This window comes from Hemicordylus capensis, chromosome 3 (genome assembly GCF_027244095.1).
Source record: "Hemicordylus capensis ecotype Gifberg chromosome 3, rHemCap1.1.pri, whole genome shotgun sequence".
Taxonomy (NCBI): Eukaryota; Metazoa; Chordata; class Lepidosauria; order Squamata; family Cordylidae; genus Hemicordylus; species Hemicordylus capensis.
The window spans coordinates 240,264,170-240,291,551 of NC_069659.1; the positions used below are offsets into that span (position 1 = coordinate 240,264,170).

At 44.1% G+C, this 27,382-nt stretch overlaps 1 protein-coding gene across 1 annotated transcript in view; it reads left to right on the forward strand.

The window, feature by feature from the left end:
- PCDH15 (protocadherin related 15) overlaps positions 1 to 27,382 on the forward strand; it is a 1,296,732-nt gene that overhangs the window by 1,150,527 nt on the left and 118,823 nt on the right. Inside the window, 2 exon segments of the mRNA XM_053307474.1 lie at positions 10,288 to 10,397; positions 13,092 to 13,232. Of these exon segments, the coding sequence (XP_053163449.1) occupies positions 10,288 to 10,397; positions 13,092 to 13,232 (251 nt within the window).

A 27,382-nucleotide genomic window follows, 5' to 3' on the forward strand; every position in this document is an offset into this window, starting at 1 on the left:
GCTCACTCAGTGTGTGGAAATAGGTTCCCACTTGAACATAATCCCAAGAACATCTCTTGCTCTCACAAACCAAAGCATTTCTACTTAGAAAACTAGCAGGGCTTTCTCTTCTGAGACGCTCAAAAAAGGAACAACAAATCAAAGTATTCTTCCTCAGAGGATTCTATATGAGAATAATCTTTTTCCTCCTTCTTCTTTCAAAGTCAAATAACTGAATCTCGGGACACCTCCCTAAGGGAGTTTAATACAGAAGACATGAGGCATGTAATCATAGCAAGATTCTGCATCAACTGCTACAGTAAAGAAAGACTTTCTTCTGACCTTCACAAAAGAGTAAAAAGTTTCTCCAGCACTTAACATTATCAAAAGAAAAGAAAGAAACATTGAATAAACCTTTAACTGCAATGATTCCCTATACAATATATTTTTAACAAATCAAATGTGCTTATTATATGAATCTTATAATACTTCATCCATCCATTGTATTTATTTAGGCATATATGCTGTCCCACTTGATTGAGTGTAGCTATGCTGTCCCAATTTTGATTGAGGGTAGATAATAACTGCCTATATTTGATTCATAGTTGCAATTAGGTCCCAGGGTTTAACCACTTAAGAGTTATTTCAGGAGGAGTATCCCCTCTTTAAAGAAAATAAAGAGTCTATTCCCATTTCTTTGATTCTGAAAAATTCTTGACAAAAATAAGCTAGAAGTCTCAGCTTCTAGCTTTCATTTGTCTAGAAGTCTCAGCTTCTAGCTTTCATTTGGAATCATTGCAGGGATTTCACAAATGCATTGCATCTGATGACATTAAGCCCATCAGAATGAAGTTTGACATTTATCTTTAAGGATAATAGGCCATGTCAGTGGTTCATTGTAATAATACCTAAACTCCCTTGTCATCTTTTTTAGAGGTAAATACCACTGAAAAGGTCAAAACTTCTTGAACCAATATGAGAAGTGTAAGGAGGGGGCATAGTGAAACACATACAATCCTACTGAACATGCTTTGCCAAGAATATAGCACAGAGAAAAAACATTTTAAGTTGAGTTTCTGGAAGCAGTAAATGTTGGCTGCTCAGTCTGTTCAAGATTCTTAACTGAGATGGTATGGCACACGCAGGTTCAAAGGCTTGCAAAGGTAAAGTACGATTAATTAAAATATGTCCACTAAATTTCATGCTGCTCTCTAATTAGAGAGTCCACTTTTGATAGGAAAACTTGCATTAATCATCATCATTATCATTGTTTGGATCCCAAGAAGGCTTTACATGAACAGAACAAATTATGTAGCCCAGGGTGAGGAGGGGAATTCTTTTGCCCTTCCTTCTACAGTTCCCTCCTCTTAGGGTTGCTGTATTCTGGCTTTCCAAATCCAGGTGTCTAATTTGCATATTATGTAAACTGGCTGGAAAATAATTTCTGAGCAGAATAGTGACTGCACGTTTTGCTCCATAATTCAACTTCTAGGGCTTAGCTGCCTTTTTTTTTTTTTTTAAGAAAGAAATCTGAAATCTGGGAGAATCGGGGTGGGCTACGCAAACTGGGTGAGATGCTTAAAATCTGGTATTCCCCCAAAATTCTTCAGGATCAGATTTACAGGGGACACAGCAGTGCTGCAGGGAAGGGGCAGTTGGTTAAAATCACCCCTGCCCCCCATGCATGGCTGATTCCCCCCCGCATTTGAGCAAGTTGTTCGTAGGATCCAACCCAATCAGAAGAAGTATTTATGAGCACCAGTGTTCAAAGGCTTCACATGTAGTATCTTCCTGCAATCTTTTCAACAACCCTAAAAGCTAAGTAAATAGTATTATCCCCATATTGAAGATGAGAGGCTGAGGCTGAGAGGGAGTAGCTTGCCTAAAGCCCCCTGGTGAGTTCATATACATAAAATTATGTATATAAACCGTGTATAATAATCTGTAGAAAAATTACACACCATAAATCAATGTTGTATTATCAAAAAACCATTGTATCCAAAAGATGCCATACAAACAATTAAATTCCTAACACATCTGTGATAATTCACAAAATGGACAATGTATAAACATATTAACAATGAAGAAGCATACAGTGGCAATGAAAGAATCTCAAGGTGGCAGCTGAAGGGTCAAAGGTAGTCAAGAGGTCCTTTTTAGATGTTCAATAAATCAAGAGCTTCCTGTAGGGTGTCACAGGGTCAGTTCTTACATTTGCTCAGTCTTGCTACTGCTCCAAGAGATCAGTTCTTGCTGTTATTTGCTGTTACTCTCAACAGGTATCCTAGGTAAGGAGGTATCTAGGTAGTTTGTAGCCTGTTTCCTCCTGTTCTAAGCAGGGCTTCATCAGGAGAAGTTTTAAGCAATTTTTAAGCAATTTAAGCAAACCTAAATTAAGCAAAGGAGATTAATTTATGGTTAAGCAGCAAGGGCCTTGAGAAGTCAACACCTAGGCAGCAGACTAAGCTAACATATACAGCTCACCTGGTCAGCTTCAGAGTGGTGAGTTGTATTTATTCTCAGATTATACAGGTTTTTAAAATCAAAATATGGATATATAATACCAATAAACATATGCAAATTTTATGCAGATGTCTTAGAGACATTTTTGGTGAAAAGCATCCTCTATTTCTACTTTTTTGTTGTTGGATATCTACTTTTTTCACCATCTGGACCTTACTCTTGAATGTCAGAAGACCATTGGAAATGTGGAAACCTGGACAAAGCTTGCACATACTTGCGGATACTTATTTTGTTCTTTTGGGACACCACCTTAAAATTGCATGTTGCAATGAATGTGCATGACATTGCACCTGATCCTCTGATCACAGGCAAGGAACCTGGGTGTGTATAATGTTTTTCACATGGTAGGTGACTGTGCAAGCTCTGCAACTAGGGCGACACTGACATGGGGAGGAAGCATTTGGAAGCATCCTCCCATTTGGCATGGGCTTCCTCACATTATCTTCCTGGCACAGAAGAAGTCACATGGCAACAATTCCCATGTTACCAAGGAAACATGAGAAGGGACTCTAATGTTAAATCTGTCTCACTGTGTACAACAGGGGTTCCCAACAGGGGGTATTAGCACCCCTAGGGGTATTTGAAGAGCTCCCAGAGGGAATCAGCCCTCCTGACTCCCCACACTGCTCATAAGCAGTCTTATTGACATAATAATATTGAAAGGACAAGTTTACTATAAATACCTTATTTCAATGGGAATACCCATGAGCAACAGTCTGGATGTAAGCCAGTGACTGGAGTAGCCTGTCTCAGAACTATAACATTTAAATATATGAGTACACACATGCACACACACTGTAAACATATTTATGGGGTACCTGAGTTTGAAGGTTGTGACAGAAGGGGTGCTCATGTAAAAAAAAAAAAAAAGGTTGGAAACCCTGGTGCACCCGATCAGACTACCGCTCTCTCTTTGACATGGCCCCAATCCAGATCACAGCTGCTACTCGAAAGTGAAACTATATTACTAGTGACACATTTAATATCACACCTAGTTTGTTTGCAGTATAAAGCATCATCATATGTGTATTGATTACTGTTTGTCCAACCTGTGAAGAGACTGAGCTCATTAAAGTCTTCTACCACCACTACTACTATTGGAAACCAAGATGTAATTAAAAATCTGGAAGATAATTTAGCTATTAAAGCTACTGCAAAATTTTTCTCAGGATTAGTGGAGTAGATTTATAAATGCTAAAACTGGCTGGCTATTTCACAGAGTTGCCAAGGGAAGAGAAATCAAAATTATAGTGCTGTATTTACCACCTAGAGATGTGCTAGTATAGAAATATTATTGATTGATTGAGAGATAGATAAATAAATAAATAAATGATGTAGAATTAGTTTAATTAAAAATACTAACAGAATGCATTTTCCCATTTATCCAGGAGTACATTTTTTTTGCCATGTTTATAATTATTCTCTACACATTATTCCCTATACATTTAGTTTTATGAATATTTCTGGATAATGGTCTTCACACTTTGGAATGATCTTTTGTCATGCAAACTTCTAGGGGTGTGTGAGCTGGCTCACATAGAGTCAGGCTCACCATCAAGCCGGCCCAATTTGGGCAGTACGAGGTCAGACTGGCCCGGTCCCCAGAGAGGGATGCCAGTCTGAGTTCGAACTGGATCACACCCCACCCCCACACTCCAGTTTGTGGAACCAGCTCATGGCCTGGCTCAGGGGCTATACTTCTAAAGGGGAATCCAGCTAGGATTCCCCTTTACAAGAACAGGGGATTTCCTAGCCTAAAAAGGCTTTTCTTTAACTTTAAAGTGGGGGGGGGGGGCAGATGAAATGCTTTATTTTTACCTTCAAAAAAGGTCTAAAAAGATAAAAAAGCAGTGGCCTCTGCACGTGTGCAGAGGCCTGAACCAGGCCACAGCCAGCCCAGACTATTCTTACAGGCAAGAACAGGATTCTGCTTGGGTGGGCTGAATACATCTGTGCAGAGAAGCCACACTTATCCAAGCTCAGCTGACCTGATCCCAGCTCTGAGACAGGTTGAAGCTGGTGGTTCCGTTGTGTCACAAACAGATAGGTAGTGGCAGGCCAGCAGCAGATCACATAGTTGAGGCCACCAGGGTCAGGTCACCAGGTGCAGGCATCTGAGGATTTAAAATGATCAGAGACAGAAGGTGTGGTCAAGAACAGGCTAGTGGTCAGGTACCATATTCATAAGGCAGGGCAAGGTGATGTAAGATGTGAGATTAACTAGCCTCATTGGGGGAGCAAGTCTTGACACAAAAACACTGCAGGGTATGTGTTTTAAACCTCTTCACACCACACTCTCAGCCAGATTGAGGATAAGGACCATTTCCAGCTCATCTCTGGGTTAAGCTCATTGTCTAAAGACATGTTTAATGCCACATTCAGTTTGGCCCTTAATATAAGTGGAAATAGGACTCTCCTTCAACATTGTAGCTTTTCAGGAAAAGGAAGGTCATTTGATCTAAAATAAACAGAACAAATGGACACAATTTAGCTACTGAGTTCTTTTATCCTTTTTACCAATTTATGTGTATTTCCACAAAAGTTTCCTAAGATGCCAACAATATGTTTTCATTGAACTGAAGTATTGTTCTTTGAATCTGATTGCATTAGTTAACCCAAACTAGTGAAATCAATAAGGCACAATTACTAGAAGGTTACAAAGAACATGAATTTGGATGTTTCTCTATCCACTTTCTTCAAATTCTCCTATATTGAATGCAAAAGCAGCTTCCTAATTGATATTGATTTCTCAATCCATAGAATTCAGCAATGTCAGAATGGAAGTTACAGGGATGTTACTAAAAAAAGGAAGTGCTAAAAGCAGGTTAGGATCAAAAGAGAGATTTTTTAAAAATAAGGTTTTGCATTTTTCAAAGACTTATCTGTTTTAGAAGGGCAAACACAGAAGGAGTCTAGCCTGAAGTCTTGACTGAAGTTCATGAAAATAACAAACTAGAATTTATTCCATCAAAATAAAAAGGAAGTTTTTGAGATTTTCAAATATGCCTTGCTTGCAATTACATAAATATTCACCATGACTTTAATTTCAGTGTTATACATGCAGGTCCTACCACAACCCAGATAAAAGAGCTTTGAGTTAAAACTGCAACCCTTAGATTTTAGTGAAACTAACATCCTGGAAGCTATCATCAAGCACTTCAGTACAGGAATGGCTAATATCAAAGGCCTTTAAAGACCTATAGGTCTACTTCCACCAACACTGGTACCCCCATGATGACACCTAATTCCAACCTAAATGCTTTACATGAATAGTCAGTCACAGATATATATTCTGCTTTTTTGAATGGCTTAACAAAATAACAGATTAACGAAATAATGAGGTGCTTCACACGATCGGTGTGAAGTGCCGGAGGGGGTTCTGTGGGGAGAGCGGGCTTAGCCCGCTCTTCCTGCAGACGATCAAGAGGCAGCCCTGGGCATCTGGATCGGCCACCCACACAACTGCCGGCTCCCTCATGGAGCAAGCGAGGGCTGCGGGGATCGGGGGCCATGCAGCCCCTGGAAGTTTCAGAATGCCCCACGTGAAAGCATGGGGCATCCTGGAGAGAATTCCAAGCCTGGGAAGCTGCTTGCAGTCTCCCTGCCAGGGGTCTACTCATGTGTCACCACACACCACGGCAACACATGAGCAAAAAGATGAGGTTAATGGAGTGCTCACTCTGTTAACCTCATCTAAGGGGAGGGGTAATTAGTTGGGCTAGCTGCCTTGGGAGCACCAGGCTTTCAAGCACGGTGGTCCCCATGATTAGGGGTGTGCATTTTGGGATTTTCTTGTTTCGATTTGTATCTGAATCGAAACACCCCCGTTTTGTTTTGTACCCACATTTTCTGAATCTGAATCAGCCCTGTTTTGTTTTGTAGCTGAATTTTCCGAATCCGAATCGATTTGGATTTTTTAAAAGTGTCCCAGGGCAAAAAGAGTGGGTGGTGGTGGTAGTGTCCAATGGGTGGAAGCTACCACCCGAATTTCAAAGGAATTAGGCAAAGGGCTGATTTTTAGGTGAATTTTTTAAGTTTACACATCTTTAAGAATTTTCCCATAGGGAATAATGGGGATTCCAGCAAATGTAGCGCTTCAAATCAAGGGGAAAGGGATGACCCAGAGCGGAGTGCGGTGGGTGCTAGTGCCCAATGGGGGCAAGGAAACTTCCAGAATTATCTCAAAAGAATTAGGAACATAGGAAACTGCCATATACTGAGTCAGACCATTGGTCTATCTAGCTCAGTATTGTCTTCACAGACTGGCAGCGGCTTCTCCAAGGTTGCAGGCAGGAATCTAAGCCCGCTCTCCCTGCAAACTCTCCCCAGGCTCTTCTCACTGATTGTGAGAAGAGCCTCAGTATCAACTGAATACGAAAAGTAAAGCGTAAATTACCCTAAGGAACATCAAGTAGGAGCAGTGGAATAATCTTCACATTTTTGCTATGGTCATTCAATAGAATTATCTGAGATTTAACTTGATTGGAAAAGATTTATATAAACACTAGTATTTTTAAGCCCGTTAAAATAACGGGCTCTAGTACCGTTCCCCCCCTTTCTTCCTTCTCCCTCTCTCTCGCCCTCCTTTCCTTCCTTCTTTTTTTCTTTTTCTCTCTCTCTTTCATTCATTCCTTTTCTCTCCCTCTTCCTCCTTTCCTTCCTTTCTTCCCCCTCTTCTCCTTCCCTTCTTTTTTCTTTCTCTTTCCCTCTTTCCTTCCTTTCTTCTCTCTCTCTCTCTCTCTCTCTCCATTCTTTCCTTCTCCCTCCCTCTCGCCCTCCTTTCCTTCTTTTTTTCTTTCTCTCTCTCCCTCTGTCCTCGCTTCCTTCTTTCTCCCTCTCTCTCCTTTCCTTCCTTTCTTCCACCTCTTCTCACTCCCTTCTTTCTGTTTACTTTTCCTTTTCCTCTTTTCTTCCTTTAACGGGCTTGCTCTTTGGGGCTGGCTGCTCCTGTCTCCCTTCCATCTTTCTTTTGTCCTTCTCCCTCACTCCTTTCTCCTTTTTATTTCTCCTTCCTTCCTTCCTTCCTTCCTTCCTTCCTTCCTTCCTTCCTTCCTTCTCTCTTTCTTTCTTTCCATCCCTCCCTCCCTCCCTCCTTCTTTCTTTTGTCCTTTTCCTTCCCTTCTCTCTCTTTTATCTCCTTCCCACCTTCGCATAGTAGTCAAGAGCTACTATGGCACTTAACGGAGTCGAGATCTAGGGTCTGAAAAGTTGGATCTGGTCGGATAAGGGCCGTTTTCATTGAATACACTCTCCATCTTCCCAGGTTACACCTGTAAACATTTCTCTCTGTTCGCATCCCTCATGCTGCGCCTTTGGAATCAAGCAGAATAGGAACCTAACTACATTTTAGATAGCACACCTTCTCTCCAGAGGAGCTCTGCCTGGGCAAAGAAGGTGGCTGGTTTTGAAAAATTGGCCTCAAGTTGTAACACCTTGCCTGGCGTCTCAGGAGAGTCAAGCCTGCTTGCTGGATAACCTCCCGGGGGACTTTTCTCTCTCATCTCAGGCAATGGGAGTTATGTTCCAGGGCCGCTGTTGTTGCTGCTGACGCTGTCGCCACTGGCTCAGGCTCAGACCAGAAGCGGCAGCTGTTTTCGGGGCTCAGCGGCGGCGCTGTGAGGGGGCGCAGCGGGGCCGAAGGAGCCGCAGCCAGTCCGGCAGCGCATCCTCCTCCTCGGCGGCAGCACAGGCAGGAATACGAGGCTGGCAGGCATGGTGAGGTGGCGGAATGTTCCAGGGCCGCTGTTGTTGCTGCTAACGGTGACACCGCCGGCTCAGGCTTGGGCCAGAAGCGGCAGCTCTTTTCGGGGCTCAGCGCGGCCGAATGAGCCGCAGCCAGTCCGGCAGCGCATCCTCCTACTCTCCCTCTCCTGGCGGTGGGCGAAGCAGGGCAACGGCAACCGCCATGGAGGCGTTGTCGTCGTCCGCAGAGTTGGGGGCATTATGGCCACCCATGGGGCCAGGAGAGGAGGACTCGGGCAGCTGGGAGGGCGGGCTGCAGCCGCGGTGGGAATCCACACTGGTGTCGGCCGGGCAGAGTCAAAAACATGGCCGCCTGGTGCCTGTCTCCATTTCTGCCTCGGCCGTCCTGCGCATGCGCTCCGCGCATGCCCAGAACGGCCGAGGGAGGCACGGACACACGCCTTGGTGTCCACGGACGGACACCAAGGCTTTTATTAGAGAGGATTAGGAACTGATATATCTGCAAAAATGTGCAGAAAGGTAAGTTGAATCCAGCATTTGTTTAGCCTTTTGCTTGATACTACTGACTTAGGACCTCTGCTTTCACTGCACAGGGAGGAGAGCTGATCTTGTGGTAGCAAGCATGAATTGCCATCTTTGCTAAGCAGGGTGTACCTTGGTTTGCATTTGAATGGGAGACTACGAGGCTATTCCCACCATCACTGGAAACTGGGCTAAGGGTGCCCAGCACAGTTTCCAGTGATTGTCGGAAACCTCTGGACTCACGGGTAAGCCCAGTGGTTCCATGGCTGCTAGCCTGCCTAACAACCCCTCCACTTAAATGAGGTTAATGGAGTGAGCGCTCTGTTAACCCTGTTTTTGTAATCGTGCATCTGCCACGGCTGCTTGCAGCCACGGCTGATGCACTCAGGGTAGGGGGGAGAGGGGAAGGGGACCCAGAAAGGCACGGCACACTTGTTTGGTTCCTTCCTGGGGCTCTATGGGGTGGGGTGCTGTGTGGTGGTGCTCCCTTTCCCCCAGAACTCCCCGTCAAGCCATGGCATGGCAGCGCACGACCAAAGCCGCCACTCATCTGGGCAGCCAATCCAGCAACCACCGCCAAACCCCATGAGGCTCTACACATTGATCGTGTGTAGAGCCTCTACATGTGTGTGAGCACTGTAAGGTATTCCTTTTAGGGGATCGGGTGGACTGGCAAGAGCATCTACATGCAGAAGGTTCCAAGTTCCCTCCCTGGCATCCCCAAGATAAGAGCTGAGAAAAACTCCTGCTTGCAACCTTGGAGATGCCTGCCAGTTTGTGTGGATGATACTGAGCTAGACGGACCAATAGTCTGACTCTGTAGAAGGCAGCTTTCTATGTTCCTATGGAGAGAATAGCATTTTACTATCAAGTATATATCACAACAGAAGTTTCTTTGCCTGAGAGAGACTTCTAGAAACATTTGCCAGCATGCTTCTCTCTTGGACAGCCATATTTGTTCAGCAAAGTCACGAACCCACAACTCAAATGTCATTGTTTTACTTAGGCCGTCTACCTTAATGTTGGCAGTAAATAATAGTCTGTTGTTGTTTTGTTGTATTACTTACTATACTGCTTTTTCTTTAGTAAACATTACTATCTTTGTTTATGCAGAAACTTTTATTCTAGAGGATAAAAATTCATCATAGGCCTGACTGAAGCGCTGAGTCAGTGGCATGGCTGCTACTCAAATTTACTGCTACGTGGTTCAGAAACATATCCATCTGGGGAAATATTTGAGTCTATTTTTCCACAAGCAGATCCATGCAGAAAAAAGATTCAAATGTTTTCAGATCCATTTGAGCTGTGCCCACACAGAAGAAAACTTAGACAATCACATCATGCTTCTGTTCAAATGTTTGAACTAAGTCATTGTTGTTGCTTTATTTTATATGCTCACTTTTTTTCCATGTTCTTGCCAAACACTTGAATTGTATGACCCTAACCAAATATAGCTTTCAGTTTCTTCTTCGGTCTCAAAGGCAAGAAGGAAATCCTGTGTATATTGAATAAATGATATGAGAAGTGAGAGGGAACAATCTGTTTTGTCCAATTCTTCAGGCCCCCTCCTGTGAGTGAAGGTGCACCCAAAGGAACTCAGGTTGTTGTTATAACTGCTGCTGCCTTGAATCAGACCATTATCTATTCCATTGTTTCAGGAAATGAAGATGGTGAGTAAAATTACCTCAGGTGATCCTGTATGATATATGAATAAAATGTATGATTTTGGAGGAGAATAAAATGTATGATTTTAAATGCTCTAAATAAAAAAAAGTAAAATTGACATCTCCATTTGGAAAGGACTGAATCATTTATTTGCAGTACATTTGTTTCAGAAGCTCGCTGTATTTTCTGCTTGAATTTAGGGTTCTTTTTAGCTTTTACAGGGAACTTTGGAAATTGCAGTTCTTTGGGGCTAGGTATATCTAACAGAAGGGCCCCCACTGAATTTCATTTCCCAAGATTCTTTGGGCTGACTGTGACAGTTAAATTGGTATTAAATCAACTTAGTTTGAGGTATATATGTTCCTATAATATCTGCCTATCCAGGATTGTTTTAAAATACACAGAGCAGGGTCCACACTAATTTAGTCATGACTAGGCAACATTGAAATAAATGAGACCAGTAAGTCAGGCCTAAGTTCAATGGGACTTAGTCATGACTAACATAATCTTCATCCTGCCTTCTAAAGTAAAGAACAGAAACAAAGCAAAACCCTGTCACAGCAGCAAAAGAGTATGAGTTAAATTACCTACCTTGAATGCTTCCTTACAATCAAATCCCAGATTTTGCATTTTTAGGGCATCACTAGGCAGGTTGTAGGAGATCTTTAACCAAATCTTCCATCTCCTTAAATTTATTTCAAAGCATCCACAAGGCTCCCCTAATGAGATCAGGGCCAATGGCATGGTGTGAGGGAAAGGGTGCTTAACCCCTTCTTTGTGCCTTTTAAAAATATACATTGCCTTCATCATTGGCTGCGTTAGGGAAACATGGGTTTATCATAGTTTTCCCATGACTGAGCCAACTATAATGGAGAGAACAAGAATGTACTTTATATTGGAAAGTTGCACAAGGAAAGGTTTAGCCCTCACTACCACCAGTACAATAATCCTTATACAGTTCAGGAAACATGGCTGCTTTTAAGAACTGGACATCCAGTTATGTGATTTCAATATCTTAGGGATGTGCGAGCCGGCTCACATCGAGCCCGGCTTGCCATGAAGCCAGCACAGTTTGTGCAGTCCAAGGTAGAACTGGCCCATCCTCCAAGGGGGGGGGGGGTGCCAGTCCAAATTCAAACTGGACTACCTTCCAGTTCATGGAACCAGATCATGGGCTGACTCGGGGGGTGGTATCCTTGTAAAGGGGAAACTGGCTAGGGTTCCCCTTTAAAGGTACAGGGGATCTCCTAGCCTTAAAAGGCTTTCCTTTTAAAACTTTAAAGTGGTGGGGGAGGAGGGTGAAATGCTTTTTATGAACCTTTTAAATGAACCTTTTAAATGAGAGTGGCTGCTGCAGTGGTCAATACTTGGGAGGCAGTGGCGGGAGCTCCTCCAACTGTGCTGCTGATGGGCAAAATGGTTAAATTTCATCTTTAAAATGAAGCCCCGCTAGCAGTGGGGGTGGCCGCTGCAGTGGTGGATACTTGGGAGGCAGCAGCAGCAAGGGCTCCTCCAACCACCACCCCGCCCTGTTTGGAATTCTCTCTGGTAGGAGAAACCCTTTTTCATTATAGCAGAGTGCACAGAGGCACAACACAGCGGAGTTTAGTTAGGCATGCGTGTATGTTGAGAGTAAAGTAACTTGGAGCCAGTTCATAGTTTCAAATCAGTATAAGTGGTTTTTATTAGAGAACTCCATTCTAGACAGGAAAGTGAGGAGTTAGGATCTCTAATCTAGCTAGCTAGCTGAATGCAGATGGATTCTGCCTCTCTGCACAAATGGTGCAGGGGAGAGGAGCTTGCATGCTACAAGGTAGAAGGAAGAGAAGAAAAGGGAGGGAGGAAATGACAAGGCAGGCAGGCAGGCAGGAAGTGTCCCTGAGAGTAGCAATCTACGTTCCAAAGGGATAGTGTCAGAGCAGTAGAGAAGGGATGACCAATGTCTTGACCCTCTAGCTTCACTAGTCTTGACCCGCTAGACTCACTAGTCTGTCCTCCCATGTCATTGAGACAAGAGACAACATATAGTCCAACACACCCTCCCAACTGATAGTCCAGGCCAGCTGCAGCCCTGTTCAGGCCTCTGCATATGCAGAGGCATGCACAGAGGCCCAAACAGGGCCACACCCACAGCCAGCCCAGACTATCATTTGGGAGGGCTGGGTGGTGGTTGGAGGAGCCCTTGCCACCTCCCAAGTATCTTCCACCACAGCAGCCACCTCCACTGCCAGCAGGGCTTCGTTTTAAAGAAATTTAAACAATTTGCCTTCTGGTAGGGCAATTGAAGGACCTTCCACTGCTGCCACCTGATTATCTGCCACTGCAGCAGCTGCCCCCACTAGTGGTAGGGCTTCATTTAAAAGGTTAAAAAAGCATTCTGCCCACCCACTACTACTAACGTTTAAAAAGGAAAGCATTTTTAGGCTAGGAGATCTCCTGTACTGGAGATCCCACCCCCCGAGCTGGCTCAGGAGGCTGGACCAAACCAGCTGGGCTCGATCAAGCCTGAGCCCAAGCTGCCCGGGGAGGCTCAAATCCAGTCTGGATTTGAGCCAAAACAGGCTATGATGTCCAATCTGATTGGCTCTTAAGAAAAAAAAGCTCCCCAGTTGCAGAGACCTTGTGATTTTGAGTGAAACATCATATCCAGTCTTAAAGTTTACAGAAAGCTTGTTTTGTCTTGTCTTGCTGCATTCCAGGTGTGTTTGCTATTAATAATAGAACAGGTGTTATCTCCGTCAAAAAGCCTCTGGACTATGAAACTGTGAAAAGCTACTTACTTCGTGTGCAAGCCGATTCACTACAAGTGGTCCGGTCCAATTTGCCCGTGCCATCCAAAAGTAAGTGACTTACAGCAGATTTCCTATTTATTTATGAATGTAGATTTGCCCCCCACACCCTAGCCGCAAGGAAGACACAGACACCTTTCAATCTGGGTAAAAGGGCCACAACTTTGTTAAATGATCAAATTAGCAAACTGAGTGTGGAATAAACTCCCACCCCCAACAGTGCGGACCCATCAAAGGCCAGGCTCAGACATTTCTGCCCTTCTCCATGCCTTGCATGGGCGGCACACCCTGACTCAAGGATAGAAGCAGTGCAAATCTGCTTCATCTCCATCATTGCCAACCCCAAAGGGTCAGGGCAACTTCTAGGGCTTCACACTGCCCAAGCCATGCAGGCTTTAAGGTTTGTGAAGCCCTGAGCAGGTGTCATTGTGAATCGAAAGCCCCCGAGCCACCAAGCCTCTAAGGACTGATATACCAACCCACCCTTTCCAACTACCCAAGGGTGCTCACTGATCTCAAACCCTTCTACACCACTACCCAGCCCGCACTGTACATGCCACAGAGGGAGGTCAGCCTAGTTTGGCCTTCTTCCCCCAGCACCATACAAGGGTTACAAGTGGTCCAGTCCAATTTGCCCATGCCATCCAAAAATAAGTTACTTTCAGCAGCTTTCCTATTTATTTATGAATATAGATTTCTGTCCAAAAAACCCTCTTTTTCCTCCAGGTACTTTACAAATTATATTGTTACACAGTGCATTAAAACATGCTAAATATGCTAGGAGCTTCAGATAAGTCTGAAGCACTGGGGCTATATTATAAGAATGTCAACAGCTCTGACTCACCTGGCATTAATATCCCTGAATATTTTTCTAAAAACTGGAAAAAAGAGAAGAAGAGAAGCCTGTGCCTTCCAGTGATGCACACACAAGATAGTGCAAAATGCTCTCCCCACCCTCTTTATTCTTCAACTAGTTAAAATTAATGGCAACGATTCAACAAGGGGGAGGGAAAGAGGCGAGCTGGCCCCCCAAGCACAGAGAGTTCTGTGGCTGTTCTGATTAGCCCCTTTCCTCCAAAAATTGGGGTAGAGCATCTGCTTTGCCAACAGAAGGTCCTGAGTTCAATCCCTGGCATCTCTAGGTAGGCTGGGAAAGAATCCTTCCAGGAAATTTGCTCCTAGTTGGTGCCGACAGTACTGAGCTAGAGGAACCAAGGGTCTGACTTGCTATAAGGAAGCGTCAGTGATGTAGCTGCAACTTCAGAAGTGCAGAAGGCGCTCTCCATGACAGCCCCCCATGGCCATGCCCACCCCAACAGCCAGAGAAGCCGAGAAGTACCAGTGCTCCATCCCTTCATGTCCCCCCTCCACTGCACCTCTGCATATGTTCAAAGTCATAAGAATCCATAGCTGCTGTCTTTACAATGCCCTAGTAGCCCACAAGATGGTATGTTGCTTTCAGCAGCCAGAGTGCATACCTGCCCTATTTTTCCAATCAAATAAACGGGAATATTGAGAGATGTTGGCATGTATGACGGTGGCCCCTGCACTGCCAAACAATATAATGCTGCCCCAGGATCATTAGAGCTTCCATTGGGGTGATTCTGATTCTGCAGTGTTTACTAAGGCTTCAGTACTACCATGTTTACTAAGGTTTCACTGCTACGAAGGCTTCACTACTACCATCATGCAACTAAGAAGTCTCTCCCCCCTGCCATAGGATATCCCACTTCCAAACACTGTTAATGGCATTAAGCTGATAAGTAATGCAACAGCACATCATAACCTGTATACATGAGGGCTGGATTGTGTCTTTGGTTAAAAGTGTTTGACACCATTAATTACTTTTTCCTGAGGCAATACTATCCAGGACAGCTTGTGTATATTCTAAATGGATTTATACTATTTTCTAGACTTGATTTAAAAACAACAAGATATCGGTGTCTCATTAATTCTCCAGTACTGATTTGCATTCAACACTGGCACATGAAACAACCTTTTGTAGCAAGGTTGTTCTTTTTTTTAACTTCTTAACACCAGAAACAAGTTATTTAAATGAAAAGTGTGGATCATAATTTAAATCAGACACTTTAGTGCAATAATATAGTAGTGCATACTACTTGAATCCTGTATGAAAGAGTGTTTCCTGGCATTCGGCCAGCAAAGAGTGAGAATCTTTTGAACTTTTTAATAATCATAATTACATGTCCATGAAACTAAATAAAAGAAGCCATATATTAATTGGTAACTTTAATTGCTTAAAATTTATGGCAGTTTAATTTATGAAGATCTGCTTGCTTCATCCCAATTAACTAAACTTAATGGGCTAAAGTAATAGGAGAGAGGGCTGGTCTTCCAATATAATTTGATTAGATGGTGCTACTCTGAGAGGGGGAGGGGGGACAGGAGAAGGAGAATGCATATTCTTGGTTTGCCTGGGTTCCCCCCGCCCGCCACCCACTACAGTCAAGAACAATTACTTTGATTCTGTTCTTTTTCTTCTGGCTATTTTATATAGAAGTCAAAGTTGTAATCTGAAATAATTTGCAAAGCCATATATGCCTTCCAGTTTGACTACAAGTACTGACTTGTAATCAGATCTTGGGATCATATTTATTACCATAGAATGGATAGCCCCCATTGTGGGCAGTTACTGTAGCATTGTAGGAACAACAGTAAAATATCATTCTGTCCCAGAATTTTCCATCATAAGATGTGGCACAAATATGATAAGTTTACAGAGAGACGCTCTGAGAACTAACGAGGCACAATGTGTATCATAAACAGTTGCTGGAGTAAGAATAAGAATAAACAATTTTATTCTTATAAATAAACATAACCATTTTTTTCCTGGGTGGCTAACAACACAGCATTAAAACATCAAACAAAAACACTGAACACATAAAATCACAACTCCCCCCCCAAAAACCCCACCCCACCCACACACACTGTATAAAACAATTTAAAGTCAGTTTTAAAAATCAAATTTAAAAGGCCTGAGTGAACAGAAACATCTTTACCTGGCATTCAGAAGAACAAAGTGATGATGCCAGGTGAATCTCACTGGGGAGGCTGTTCCATAAACAGGGTGCAACCACTGAAAAGGCCCTCTCCCTAGTAGTCGCCTGCCCCACCTCATTTGGCAGGGGCTCTTGAAGCAGGGCTGAAGAAGATCTTAAGGTGCAAGTCGGGACATATGGGGCAAGGCTTTCTCAGGTAACACATCCCAAGCCATTTAGGGCTTTAAATGTTAAAATCAGCACTTTGAATTGGACTGAGAGCAAGTGCAGCAGATGAAACACTGGTATGATATGATCAAAATGCCCAGTCCCAGTTAGCCCTATTTTGTACCAACTGTAGTTTCTGGACTGTTTTCAAAGGCAACCCAGTACAATGCATTACAGTAATCTAAGTGAGAGGTTACCAGAGTGTGAGTAAATGTGGCCAAGCTATCTCTATCCAGGTGTGGTCACAGCTGGTGTATCAGCCAAAGCTGAAAAAAGGCACTCTGAGGCCACTTGAGCCTCTAGCGACCATGCTGCATCAATGAGCACCCCAGACTGCGAACCTGGTCCATCAGGGGGAGTTCAACCCCATCTAGAACAGGCTGAACATCATTCACCCAGGCAGAGGAACCACCAACCAACAGTACTTCTGTCTGGTCTGGATTGAGTCAGCTTGTTCACCCTCATCCAGTCCATTACTGCATCCAGGCACTGATTCAGAACAGACACTGCCTCATCTGAGTCTGATGAAAAATAGAGATACAAGTGAGGTGCATACTGATGGTACCTCAGGCCAAATCTCTGGCTGATCTCTCCTAGCAGTTTTATGTTGATGTTAAACAGTATAGGGGAAAGAATGAAACCCTGCGGAACCCCCAAGCACAACTGCCAAGGGGCTGAGCAGTAATCCTCCAGCTCCACCTTTTGGAAATGGCCTCGAGGTAGGAGCAGAACCACCTACAAGCAGTGCCTCCCACACCCAACTCGGCCACCCTATCCAAAAGGATACCATGGTCAATGGCATCAAAAGCTTCTGAGAGGTCCAAGATAATTCATAGGGTTGCAATCTCCCCACACTCTCTCCACACAGGTCATCCCACAGGGCGATCAAAACAGTTTCTGTTCCAAAGCCAGGCCTGAAGCCTGATTGAAATGGATCTAGATAACCCATTTGCTCAAAGAGCATCTAGAGCTGGTCAGCCACTACATGCTCAAGCACTTTGCCCAGGAAGGGAATATTGGCCACAGGTAGTTCCTCTCTGATTTTTTTCATCTGTGTGCAGAATGAGTTTTATTCTAGGCAGCAGTATCAAGGAGGGGTTGTTCATGCATATTCAGAATGTGACCTTCCTGATTCAATCTGAGTGGGATCTAAAATTAACTGAGTAGACATCAAAAAATGTGTGTGCACATATGTGCGCACATGTTAGAGGGAACACTGGCCACAGAGCTATAGTTGTTTACATCTTCTGGGTGCAGACTAGGGACCGGGTCTCACGATCAGTGAGACCCGGTTTAGGGCGCTGAGCAGGAAGGGAGCCCTGGGCATCTGGATTGGCCACCCACACGATGGCCGGCCCCAAGACGGAGCCGGTGGAGGCTGGGGAGCTCGGCGGCCACACGGCCCCCAGAAGCCCCAGTATGCCCTGCGCGAGTGCGCAGGGCATACTGGAGAGACCCCCAAGCCGGGAGGCTGCTTTTAAGCCTCCCGGCCGGGGGTCTACTCACCAGTAGCCATGGTGCGGAGCCGCACCGCAGCTACTCACGAGCAGATAGCCCGGGTTTGCAGAGCGCTCGCTCCACAAACCTGGGCTAAGGGGCGGGCTACAGGAGCGGGTTAGCTGCTCCAGAACCACCGGTTAGCTACAGGAGCGGGTTAGCTGCGAGCCCGGTGGTTCTTATGATCACAAAAATCGGGCTAGGATTCCAGCTTTTCAGTTGAGTATGGCCAATCACACACATGCTTGACCCTTGCCCTTCATGGCTTATTAAATCTAGTAGGGAGGAAATTCTTTATCCTGGTCCAGCAGGTTCTATGCGTCATTGAGAGAGGAAGTGGTCCTAGCTCTGTTGAAGGAAGCTATGATTTGACCACTCCTAAAGAAACCTAGGGGCTATTCTTACGATCACGAAAATCGGGCTAGGATTCCTAGCCCGATTTTTGTGATCGTAAGAATAGCCCCTAGGTTTCTTTAGGAGTGGTCAAATCATAGCTTCCTTCAACAGAGCTAGGACCACTTCCTCTCTCAATGAGGTATAGAACCTGCTGGACCAGGATAAAGAATTTCCTCCCTACTAGATTTAATAAGCCATGAAGGGCAAGGGTCAAGCATGTGTGTGATTGGCCATACTCAACTGAATACCTTGCCTGCATCCTTATGGGCACCAATAACTGAAATTCTTCCAGCAAAACTGGACCAGGTGATACACTGGACACCTCTGACAATGATACTGCATCAACTGTAGAGTCCAACTCATGGTGAATATGAGGGGCTTAACCCTCAAAGTGCTGTGACATGCATCACAGTGCGTTAATGAGAGTTCTAACCCATCTTGCCCAGGGACAGATTTCAATAAGCCTCACACCATCGGGATGTGCATGGAACCATTTAGGGTGGTTTGGTTCAAATTTGAGATTAATTAGAACCGAACCGCTAGTCATGATCGAACCGAACCTGGCCCAGTCTGAGGTGAACTGAGTCAAACTGGTTTGGTGGTTCAAGAAGGCTATGCTTGTAAATGGGAATTCAGTGAGGGGAATCTGGTGAGGGAAGCCTGGTTTGGTTCGATCATGAACTGAACTGTCTCCAGTTCGGTTCGCAGTCGAACTGCCAAACTGGCCCAGTTAAGGTTGAACCAATTCACCTCAAAGTGGTTCATGCACACCACAACCATACTACCTGGAAAAGCCCTACTACTTGTCATTGAGAAATTTCAATGGTGGACAGAAAAATTGTTTCTTCTGTTCCATCACTGCCACAGAATAGGCTCAAGACTAATTTTCCCATTCATCTTTAAATCATAGTAAGCATGAGCCAAAACATTAGGAGTCAAGGAAACACATCTTCTGAGCGTATCAAAGCACTTGGCTAACCAGCCTTTGAAATAATAAATGGATTGCAGGGCAATTAAAATAAATGTTATGATGAAGACAACTTGAATGTTGATTTTATTTTATGTTTTTGCTTCAGGGCATATCCTTGTAATGTTTCTCCTTTTCATAGGCGACATGCCAGAAATGATACCTAAGATTGATGCGAGATAATTCATTTTTTATTATAATTAGCATTCAATGAGAATATCACTCACCACATGGAGTTGCCAGCTTTACCTGGGCAAAGAAATTTACATTGGTATCCTATGCTGCTTCCTTGAGTGTCCTTGAAATATCACAGTGAATAAACACTTTATGATGCTATAGAACTCTAAGTATTATTTGGAAAATAGAAGTTAAAGGTTTTTTTTAATTAAAGGAGACTCTATTTTAGAGCAATTTCCCAGCAATTTCTGAAATTAAAATATCTTATATACTAAAATTAAATATCTTATATTTAAAATACATCAAAATGTCTTGAATCAGTGTTTGTATCCTTCAGTAGTCCCTGCCTTGGATTTTTGGCAGGAAGGGTTCTAAAAATGCTCTAAAATTAGTCATAGTGGGTAGGACCAGACTAAATTAATCATAACTAAGCACCACTTAAATAAATAAAGAGGCAATTCTCACAATGGAGAGAAACCGAGCTAAGGGAGCCCAGTGCGGTTTCCTTCCATTGTGAGAACCACCAGGCTCATGGTGGTTTATCTGTAACCTGGTTATCTGTAACTTGATCGCAGGTGAGCCCTGTGACTCAACGACACCTAATCTGCCTAAGAACCCCTCCCCTAAAATGAGCTTAGTGGTGCGTTCACTACGCTAACTCCATTTTATTGATTGTGTGCCTCCGTGGCATGGCGATTCACGAGTAGACCCCCAACCGGGAGACTACAACAAGCCTCCTGACCTTGGGGGTCTCCCCAGAATACCCCACATACTCTCGTGGGGCATCCTGGGACTTCCAGGAACCATGCAACCCCCGATCCCCGCCACCCCTCTCAGCTCTGTGATGGAGCTGGTAGTCACGTGGGTGGCCGATGCCCAGGGACAGCTTTTTGCTCGTGTGCGGGGAGAGCAGGCCCACTCTCCCCCCGGTTAGGCGCCACACGTTGATCATGTGTAGAACCTCAAGACCAGGTTAGTGATGATTAGCTTAACTCCTATTAATTTTGATGGAGCATGCTCATGATTAACTTAGTGTGGATCCTGATCAATGCCTCTTTCTCTTCATTAGTATTACAGCATCTTTATCTGTAACATGATAACAACATTCATCTTTTGTAACATGTCTGTGTTAAATACAGAAGGCCCTCTTTTCCCACAGGGATTCCATTCGGGCCTATTGCTGCGAATAGGGAAACTGTGAAAACAGAAAACTTGAGCCTATGGAGATATGGGGGGAGGGGTTAGGTTCCTCAGTACACTTAAGTACACTTAAGTGTGCACAAATCACCAAAAACATTGGGGTGGGAGAGAGAGAAATAAGAGGAGTAAAGCACATTACCTTGCTTTCCTGCTCTCCAGCAATGCCCCCCCAACCCTCTCATTTTAGCCCCCCCCTTTTTTTGTAGAAATAAGCCACAAAATGGCCACCGGAAGTGACATCAGAAGTAATTTGCAGGTGGCATCAAAGCACAAATAGCCCCCCAAAAGCCTCAATTTTAGTGCATGAACAAAGAATTCAGGTCTCTATACCATGATTAGCCAAAAATATTCCTAGTTTTAGCATGTGAACAAAAAAAATCAGGCCTCTATGACCCACCCGTGAATAACAGAAAGCATGCTAGAAGAACCTGTGAAAAACCAGGGTCTCCTGTATTGTTTTGTCTCTTCAGACAAATTCTGTAAGCATGACCATGGGTGAGGGGGACTTCTGAGCACATCAGTTCTGGAATGGGGCTTTAGGGTGCACTCTCAGGACGCTGTACTCACATACAGCATCCCCCACATTTAACAGCTGAAGAGGACTTTTAGCCCGCTGGTTGGTTTTAAAAAAATTAATGAATTAGATGTATAGGTTTGTGAAAGTGGGAAGGAGGGAACTGTCAAATGAAAGAGAGCATTCAGCACCAAGGCAGCATTCAGAGGAGTTTTACTGTTTGTTTGTTTGTTTGTTTGTTTGTTTGTTTGTTTGTTTGTTTAAGATATTTTTACCCACCCTTCCAGTGCAATGATACTCAGGGTGGTTTACAAAGACAATAAAATGAATAAAACAATATAAAATTAATAAAATTCCATTGAAACAAGACCCAATTAAAACCAGATTTACAAATTAAAAGCCTACTAGAACCTGACAAAGAATAAAAACTAAAATGTCTCTCTAAATAGATGGGTATTCAAGTGTTTCTTAAAAACCCTGAGGGAGGACCTGGCAATGCTCATTAGGAAGGTCATTCCAAAGCTCTGGGGCTACAACTAATTTGCAATGGCCAGGGAATTTCCAGATCAAGTTAGTTTGTTTTCAAAGCCACCTGTGAGGCTCCCCAACCCTCACCTGAAAGCCTGGACTACTTACCCGGTCTGGCAGGCAAGGCAATGGAAAGCTGAGGGATCCCTGGTTGCAACAGCGGCCCATTTGGCTCTCTTCCCAGTTTAGGCGAGAGCCAGGAGAGGCAGGAGGCGGCCGCCCTGGGTTGGGTCGGTGCAGCCCAGCAGGCTGTCACCTGGTGGCAACAAGGAGAGGGCTGCCCGCATCCCATTGCTTCAGCTGGCTTGATGACACTGCCAGCAGGGGTTGGGCTTGCAGAAAGAACCCTCCCAGAGGCTGGCAATAGGATGTCCAGGTTAATCATCTGGCCTGAGAGGAAGGGAAGATTATTGCCATGGATCCAGGGCTCTATTTAAGGATCAAGCAGCTAAAGATGAGGAGCTCAGTTGGGACTAAGGCTTCCTGGTCTAAATGGCTCCCAGGGAGGAGCAGGGACTATTTCTCCCACTGGAGGAGGATAAGGGTGAAAGTTAACCCCCACCTCACCATCTCTGAGACAAAACCAAGTCCTGAAAACCATGGCAGAATAGACCCTGCAGCGCTCCTCCAAGGCGAAGCTTGACACCACCATTTCTGAAATTCTTCTCTATCCCTACTTTGTGAATATTCAATGCAAAACATTAATTTGAGCAAATGTGAGACAATGGAGTAGGAAATGAATCTATTCTATTACTTCTATTGTTCTTCAGACCTGTATGAACTTGGAATAGATTGAATAGAATGAATGGACTCTTATTTTAAAAAAATCTCAGATACAGGACTTCTGTCTGGAATGAAAGCAAGATCTTCCATTTACAGTACCAGTTATTTATTTATTTTAAAAAATTTCCCACTCAGATCTCTGCTGCTCTTTGGCCAGGAAGATCCCTTCTATTTAGCGATCCAGATGCCATAAGTATCTCCATTTCTCTTTTTTTCTTGCTTCCAAACCTTTTATCCACCCTTATCTTTGTCTCTTTCTCAGAAAAAAGTGATTAGGTTAGCACCTGTCTTTTCTTTCTCTTTCTGCTTTACAAAATGCACAGATTCATAAGTCTAGTTTAATTTTTACAGAAGTTAAATGAGAGGTGGATATTGACCAGGAAAGTTAGATAGGGGTTAATATCCACTTCTCCTTTTCTGCCAGGGAACAAGGAATGTGAAGGAAGAAGTGTTGGTGGAGGAAGTACTCTTATACTACTGAGCTGCTGAGGGAGAAGTAATTGTATATTTATTGTCTTCAAGCTAGATGATGGCTAGTACATGGTTTATAATAGCTGTTCTTGTGTTTGGCTGCATTCACATGTAATGTGAAACCATGGGTCCAATATACCCATGGTTCTGCTCCCCACCCACACACACCCTCTTCTGCCTGAATTCAGGCGTTAACAGAGAGCAGGGAGCCTGCAGTCAGGAAGACTGCAGAGGGGAGGGAAAACTGGCTGTGCGGGCTTCCTTTTTTACATAAAGGACAGCTCACACAGCCGATTATGGACGGAGAGAGGGAGGAGCTTCCTCCCGCAACTCTGGTCACAGGGAACGCAGGCTGCACTTCCACATTCAGACATAATGCAGGCTGTGTCCAACCTCTGGTTGGGGCAGTGAAACTCACTACAACCCAAGGGTTCAAATTGGAGTTTCAAAAAGCAAACCTCGGGTCACTCTCCTTGTGGAACCACAGTGCCCTGCATTTGAACTTACAGATTTGGCAACCTCTGGCCCCTTAAAATCTGGTTTTGCATTAATGTGCAAATGTGGCTTCTGTGTGGCAGCTGGTCCCCAGGCCTTGTTTATGGTGAATCAGAATCAGATATGCAATTCTGAATTCAACTCAATTCAATTGACATTCTCAGTGGTGAAGTATCAGAAAGAAATATGGCAGTATCCTTGCCCCCAAACACTAATCCATTCTGATGCAAATATAAAATAATTTTCATTCCTTCCTTTAGAAGTAAAATAATAGTAGAATTGTATTTTAAGAAAGGACTTTTGCTATATCACTAAGTAAGTTCGTTCTCACAGCCATTAATGGGACAGGAAGGGTGGGTGGTGGGGAAGGCAGGGTTGAACGTTCAGTCCTCTGTGTGGCACACGGTTTGCACGCCCACACAATCCATGCTGCTCTGAGCAGCGTGCATCTCTGGAGGCCAGGAAAATGAAGCCTGGTCTCCAGATATCTCTAAATGCACCGCACAAGCAGCATGGTGCATTGAGAAATTTTGCCTCAAGCTGGGCTCTAGCAGCTCAGGTCTGTATCTGTTTGAGCTGCATGCAGCCTGAGCATACATATGACCCATACCTGGGTAAAAGGGTGGGTACAAATCATTATCTTCATCATCATTCTTTATTACAGTCACAGACCAGCATAAAAATACATGTTAGAGAATACGAGTAAATAAAAGTGGAAATGGAAGGTAGTTACATATGTGATGATGCATATCAACATTAAAAGAACTCATAGTACTTAAAATGTATGAGGGTGTTAAAAATGTGAATGCTAAAAGAGCTAAAAGTACTAAAATACTAAAAATGTAAATGCATATAATACTAATAATTAATAATAATACTATTACACTATGTTTAAAAGTCATAAAAATGCATAAAGACATTAAAAGGGGACATAAAATAGTAGAGTTGAAAAACATAATATAATAGAGCTTTAAAAGTCAGAGTAAAAATTATATTGAACGTTAAGATCAATAAAAGGAGAGGCGTGAACATGAACAATTACGGAATCAAATCAGGGCTAAAAAGGCTCAGAACCCATCATCCGCCGGCAGATGCCGATTGCAGCTGCACAGTATCTGGCAACGCTATAAGTTATGGTAGGCTTAAGGTCAGAGAGTAGCAGGGAACTGTAGAACTGTCTCGGATGACCCAAAAACTTGCTTAACAGTGGAAGAATGAGAGAGGCATGAATGTCTCTAAAGAACGAGCAGTATAGGAGGACATGCTCAGAAGTTTCAATCTGCCCTGAGCCACAGGGGCATAGACAGTCTGCAAATGAGATCCTTCTATAGCGGCCTTCTAGCACTGCTGAGGGGAGGCCGTGGCAGCGAGCCAAGGTGAACACCTTTCTGTGGTTTGGGACCTCCAATTGATTGAGATATGCTGCAGGAGAAGCAGAATATTTAAGCCAGTCACTGATATAAAATTTTGGGACACTGCTGAGATCAGTTTGGTGCTCAATGTCTGTAATGTGCTGTTTGATTATTGCTTTTGTCTGATCATAGCCCATGCTGAGCAGGTCAGGGTGGAGAGGCCCAGCGTAGCCATTTTGGCCTCAGTTGTCTGTATCCAACTGGAATGGTAGTCGTCGTGTAGGATTAAGGGGTCAACGCCAATTGAGCAAGAGAATAATCTGAGCCAATAACAAAGAGTGGTCGCCCACACCCTGGCCTCAGTCTTGATCAGGCCTGTCTCCAGTCACAGAGTGGCATTGGAGACACATCTCGGAACACAGAGTGCTGCCCTCAGGAATTTAGATTGTACCTGTTCCAGAGTAACAATGTTGGGAAAGGGGCCCAACTGAGCACCATAGAGGAATTGAGCTAGTGGCTTGGCTTTGAACAGTTCAAGTGCTGTGGGTAGATAATGGCTTCCTCTTGTCCATAGGTATTGAAGAATAGCAGAGGAGCTTCGCTGGGCATTTAAAGCCACATGTTCTCCATGGGCTTTTCTAGAGCCGCCAGAGTAGAAAACCTCTCCCAAGTACTTAAAATGGGCAACTTGCTCAATCTTATGACCTTCGATCTTCCAATAGTAGATCTTGGGTTTCCTGGCAAAAGCCATAATTTTAGTTTTGTGATAGTTAGTTTCAAGGCGATCCTCTTACAGTGCAGCAACAAGGCCCTCAGTGCTCTTCTAAGGCCAATGGGGGTCCTTGAGAGGATGGCTGCGCATCATCCACATATGACAATATGGCAATGTGTCTCCCTGCAAGTTTTGGATGGTGATTGCTCAGGATTGCTAAGCTGGCCCACCATAGAATTAATGTAGAAGTTAAATAGCAGTGGGGCCAAGATACATCCTTGTTTGACACGCTTCTGAGTTAGAACAGCCCTTGTGAGGTGGCCTTGTGGACTACATCTCACCTTGATTGAGGTGTCTATATGCAGGGTGCAGAGAAGATATAGCAGATGCCACTCAATGGAGGAGGCCTCCAACTTCTCCCATAGTTTAATACGTGAAATAGAATCGAATGCTGCATTGAGATCAATAAAGGGGGCATAAAGGGAGATTGTCCTGGAGGAGGAATATTTCTCTATGAAGTGTGTAGGACTAGGCACTAATTGATGGTGGAGTGCCGTTTCCTAAAGCCTGCTTGTTCCTCAGCAAGGAGATTTTCCTGTTCCAGCCAATCTCTAAGTTTCCCATATAGGTGTCTTGCATAGAGTTTGCTGGTGGTATTGAGCAAACTAATGGGTCTGTAATTGGCGGGATCATCCTTCTTGCCCTTTTTAAATATGGGGACAGTGATTGCTACTCCCTAGTCCTTGGGAATTTGGCCATTCATATCGATATAGGTAAAAAGTGATGCCAGGATTGGAGCCCACCAGTCCAGATTGTTTTTAACAGCCTCCGGAGGATTGAGGTCCTGTCCTAGAGCCTTTCCCAGTCTTAGTTGGGTGACTAGATTGTGGATCTCTGAAGTTGACACCGTAGCCCATGCTGGGGTATCCTCAATGGCACAGGAGGGGCTTCTGCAGACTACGGGAGGGTCTTTGTATAAATCCTGAAAGTGTTTCTCCCAGATCTCTGGATGGATATGTGAGTCCAAGTGATTTGGGCCATACCTGGGAGAGTTCTTTGTTAAACACCAGCATAAATAGCAGAGTCTTTGGAACTAGCAGCCTGAATAAGTTCCACCAGGCCTCTTTCATGGCCTCTTTTTTCTTATGAGCCAGAAGAAGTTTATACTGCCTTTTCTGCTGGAGGAGATTCTGTGCAGCCCACAGTTGAGTAATCTCGGCAGGATGGTCATTTTCAAGCGAGCCATTCAGAATGAAGAGATTAAGTCTGGTGGTCATTTGACTCAAACTAAGACCCGCATAATTTGACCTTTGATCCTTAGAAAGAAGAGTGAGAGGTGGCCCATCAGCTTCGGGGCTGGGTGGATAGGCCCTCTGTTGAATGTATAAAGTGTGATCGTCAGGACCCAACCTGGCGTTTAAGTCACCACCCATTACCACGTAAACATTAGGAGTGGAGTGAAGGAGATCTGCTATGTAATTTTCAAGGTCAGTCTACATGGTTCTAACCTGTAACTTCCTACGTTGGGGAGGGAGATAGATATTTATTATTAGCAATTTGCATTGGCTGAATTGAACCAGAACCGCCATCGCATATTGCTTCAGCGAGGGAAGCAGTTTCAAAGATGCACGTAGAGAAGTAGCAACAAACACACCCAGGCCACCCTTGTAGCTGCCACGAGCAGCCCCAGGTACAGCTCCAACTGTATAAGAGAGAAAGCCATTGAGTAGTAAATCCTCGCTTGTCCATGATTCCTGAATCAAAATAATATCATGGCAGGAAATATAGTCTCTGAAGGAGGGGTCTGAGACAGAGGAAAACCAACCTGCCACATTCCAAGATAAAAACCCAATGTTTTGCTGGTCTACAGAATGTCATTGCG